The 4,544-nt window shown below is 34.7% G+C and overlaps 1 protein-coding gene across 1 annotated transcript; it reads left to right on the top strand.

Annotated features, from left to right (window-relative positions):
- The first annotated feature begins 1,121 nt into the window (after positions 1–1,121).
- LOC123211597 (disease resistance protein RPS5-like) lies at positions 1,122–3,534 on the top strand. Its single transcript, XM_044630396.1, has 3 exons — positions 1,122–1,641; positions 1,817–3,109; positions 3,179–3,534. Exons 1-3 carry the CDS (start codon positions 1,122–1,124, stop codon positions 3,532–3,534), a joined length of 2,169 nt encoding a protein of 722 aa, XP_044486331.1.
- Positions 3,535–4,544: the final 1,010 nt, after the last annotated feature.

Raw genomic sequence — 4,544 nt, 5'->3', positions numbered from 1 at the left:
TTGCTTGAATCTCCCCCTTTTGCTATTCTTCTGAAGGTTGAAATATTGCATAAATAGTTTAGGGTATGCTTTTTGCATAAGGGTAGATGTTTAATCACGCAAATTGCGATTCTCTTTTATAAAATTTCGTTCACATAACTATCGAACTGAGTGTTCACTTTATTGAAATGATTGTTCATCACTTAAATCATATGTCAATGTGGTGTTATCTAAGTCATCCATCTATCAAATGCTAAAAAGACATTCCACTCTCTGACATGACCATTCAACCCTTCATTTCTTATACACTTTTAACTTCAACATAATTTCTTATAAGCCACATTTCATCCATCATTCTCTAAACCCACTTTTGCCCTTCTTTTAGAACAACCACCATTTCAACCTTCAAATTCTCGTCTATTAGAGCCTCATCTTCCACCCATCAAAACCATAACCCTAACCTATCCTTCCTTCAAACTTCAAATCCACTCACCTCGTCTTATCAAAACAACCTCCATCACTATCATTAGAGAAAAATGATGGAATAAACTATCAAAATTCTCGTTGACGTCTCATTTGAGATCGCAACAACTTCTTTAAACATAGGTGGACTTGGTGTTTCATGTTGGCTTGTTAGCATCCTTTAATTGATGGTCAAATTAGTTGTTGCTAGATACCGTTGTCAATAGGAAAAGTTCTAAGTTTACAAGAAGGCTAAGTAATGGAGTTGAAAATTTGAGATTAGTCGTAATATCACGTGCAATTGCAAGGTGTGGGGGTGAAGTTGTGAAATTATAATTTTTGCCTTTGATCTAAGTTTATTATATTACAACACAACGACCTTGTATTGTTACATAAGTTTATTTAAAAAAATAAATGGATACCTAATCAGGTACATTATTGGGTACTTTTAATACAATTTCAAACCTAATTATTGAGCCAATTTCAAACCTAATTATTGTTACAATTGCTTTCTGATAAAAATTGGAACCAAACATCAAGTGCCCAATGATTATGTTTCTTTCCATTTCTTTTGCTCAACCCTAAAATTAGCAATGGTTAGAATTATTACATATTTTAATATTACAATTCAAATAAAAATAATGAGGCAAGTCTAACTATTTTCTACAGGGACCAAGATAATGGAGGTTGTTATAGGGCCAATCACACAAATTCTGAAGTTCGTAGGGCAACTGTTATGGAGATATGTTTTGTATTATAGGCAACTTAATGAGAATATGGAAATTCTCAAAAGAAGATTGGCGGATTTAAATAGTCAAAAAGAAGATGTTGAAATAAGGTTGAGAAGACAGTGTCATGTGGGGAAATTACTTAGAGCTGAAGTCAACAATTGGTTGGAAAATACACAAAGGATTAATAATGAAGCAGAAAATATTGAAAGACAAGTTAAAAAGGGGAAATGTTTGTCACGCATATGTTTTGGGATGGTTGTTGCTAAGAAGATTGAAATAGTGAAAGAACATTACTGGAATGGTGCATTTGAGAGCTTTGTAATTGATGCACCTCTAGCTGCTAGAGACGTACTACCAACAACAACATTAGTCAGTGAAGCAACTGCAAAGAAAACCATGAATGAGGTTTGGGAATTTCTAATGGGTCATGAGGTGATGAAGATAAGAGTTTGCAGGGTGGGGGGAGTTGGTAAAAACAACTATCATAGCTCATATCAATCACAAACTCCTTAAGGAGACAGATAAGTTTGAAAATGTGATTTAGGTTACTGTATCTTAACCACTTGATCTTATGAAACTGCAAGATCAAATTGCTGGTGCATTGAAAGAACACCTTCCTAAAAGTGAAGATAAAAGGATATGAGCTGGAAACTTGCTAAAAATTCTTAAAGGAAGAAAGATTGTGTTGATATTAGATGATATGTGGGAGGCATTTCAACTTGAGGAAGTGGGAATTCCTAAACCTACAAAAGACAATGGATGCAAATTAGTGATAACAACTCATTCACAAGATGTATGTCATTCCATGGGTTGCAAAATAGTACAGGTGAGGACTTTCTCAGAGGATGAGGCATTGAGGTTATTCATTGATAAAGTGGGATTTAATATTTCGGAAGTTCCAACTTTAAAAGGCTTTGTGAAACCTGTGGCCGAACAATTTTCTGGTTTACCCCTAGCAATCGTTGCAATAGTTGGTTGCATGAGGGGAGAATATAACATTTGTGAATGGAGTAATGCATTCAAAAAATTGTCTAAAAGCATACTAAGTGTCAAAGGCATGGAAACAAATGTACCAAGGCAATTACAATTCAATTATGATCATTTGAACAGTAAAAAGGTGCAACGTTGTTTCTTATATTGTGCCCTTTATCGTGAAGACTTTCATATCCCAAAAGAGGGACTGATAGTTTATTGGATTGCGGAAGGACTAGTAGATGAAAGGGGTAGTTTGCAAGCAACAAATGATGCGGGTTATTCTATACTGAATAGACTTATAAACAATTGTTTGTTGGAGACTGCTGATCATGAAAGGTGCGTAAAGATGCATGATCTTACAAGAGACATGGCATTGCAGATTACAAGCAACAATCCTTTGTTCATGATAAAGGCCGAAGAGGGATTGAGTGAATTACTAGGGGAACAAGAATGGAAAGAGAATCTTGAGAAAGTTTCTTTAATGGGTAATTACATATCAAAAATTCCGTCAAATTTGTCCCCAAATTGTCGAGCTCTTTCCACTTTATTGCTACAAAGAAACCCCTTAGAAGGCATTCCTGAATTGTTCTTTGTAAACATGCTTAGTTTGAAGATTCTTGATCTTTCTTACACACAGATTGCGAACTTGCCAAATTCCATCTCCAACTTGAAGAATCTCACAGCATTATTACTTAATCATTGCGAACAATTATCAGAGGTTCCTTCTTTAAAGAAACTATCAGCACTTGAAAATTTGGACCTCGGGTTTACATATATAATCGAAATGCCAAAAGGTATTGGAAGCTTGACAAAGCTTAGAAGTCTTGATCTTAATCTACCTGCACCAGTTGTGTTGCCAACTGCAATGCTTCACACACACAAGCATCTCCAAAAATTAAGAATATATTACGGATCAATAAATTCTGAACCAGTGTTAACATCAGAAGAGGCAATTAGATTCAGTTAACTGGATAATTTTGAAGCGCATTTTATTAATTTTTATGACTTTAACATGTATGTTGAATCCATAGGTGATCAGGCACCGAAACGTTACCGTCTCCAGGTGGCATCATGTTCAGAAGAAGTTCCGGTCTCTGAATTCTTCTCTCTACCAGAATATGGTGATTACTTCCCAAATGTAGAAGGTGTTAATAAATTTGTAACATTATATACAGTTGGTGAAGGAGAAGATTTGGTTGTGCTCCCAACAAATGTTCAATGTTTAATGGTAAGAGTGTGTCCTGAAATAAGTGACATAAAGGATCTAATGCTAGGCAATTATCCTGATCTTAAATTTCTGTATCTGATGGATTGTTGGAATTTGAAGAAGTTGGTCTCACCAAAGTTGTTGCCGAATTTACAAAACTTGGAAGTGATTGAAGTTTAGGGTTGTGATAAAATGGAGGAGATAATAGCATTTGATGGTGAAAAGGAAGAAGGAAGCAGTGGCAGCACCATATGCGCTCTTCCAAAATTGAGAGAAATGCATCTGAAATCCCTTGGAAAATTGAAGAGGATTTGCAGCGGTAATGGAGTGATGGTTTGTGAATCTCTCCAACAAATTTATATATCAAGATGTGGAGAATTGAAGAGGTTTCCGGTGTCTCTTCCCTTGCCTGCAATTAAAGAAATCAAGGTAAACAAAAACTGGTGGGAGTCATTGGAGTGGGACAATCCCAATGCTAAAGCTTCCCTTGAACCCTTTTGTAAGTTCACCAACTGGCTTTACAACTGAAACTATCATGCAAGGTTAACATTTCTTATAGAATAAATTTTTCATTTTGTTTTACTGCAATCACCAACATTTAGTCAAGTGTTTCTTCATTTTGTTGCCTCATAATCAATTCACCTTCCTCTGAATAGCTTCATTTCTTGCACAACTAATGCTTATAAGCTTTTACTTATTCAAGATTTTTTTTTACTTTCTTTGTGATATAAGAGTGTGCATTTTTGTGCAGAGAAAAGTGGAAGTATGGACTGCAACTCTGGTTCCTCGTATTGCAAATAATAAAGCCATAATTTGGCATGCTTTAAGTTAATCATGTAAATATTTGAATGTTTCTGTTATTGTTGTTTGTGATTTGAGAAATTCGGACCATGAAGTGTATTCATTCATTTTACTGTTCAATATAATCATGACATGCAATTCAATTGTTCAAGAGTTCATCTGCTCTTAAACTTGGAAATATTTTATTCTTTCAATTTATTTCCTCACTAGGATTGGGTTGTGTCTTCTTAACCCATACATTTCAAACCTAAACCCAAACCTAAATTAGTAGAGCTAATAGAATTTTCAATTTTTATTAAATTCTAATTATTTGTTAGGGAAAAACAAAATTGGTGTCACCCTTAATCTCATTAGAGAATCTCAACCTTAATCTCAATATAACTAATTAT

This window comes from Mangifera indica, chromosome 3 (assembly GCF_011075055.1).
Source record: "Mangifera indica cultivar Alphonso chromosome 3, CATAS_Mindica_2.1, whole genome shotgun sequence".
In the NCBI taxonomy this organism is placed as follows: domain Eukaryota; kingdom Viridiplantae; phylum Streptophyta; class Magnoliopsida; order Sapindales; family Anacardiaceae; genus Mangifera; species Mangifera indica.
The sequence above is the reverse complement of the archived record's forward strand: the minus strand, read 5'-3'. Positions and strand labels throughout refer to the sequence as shown.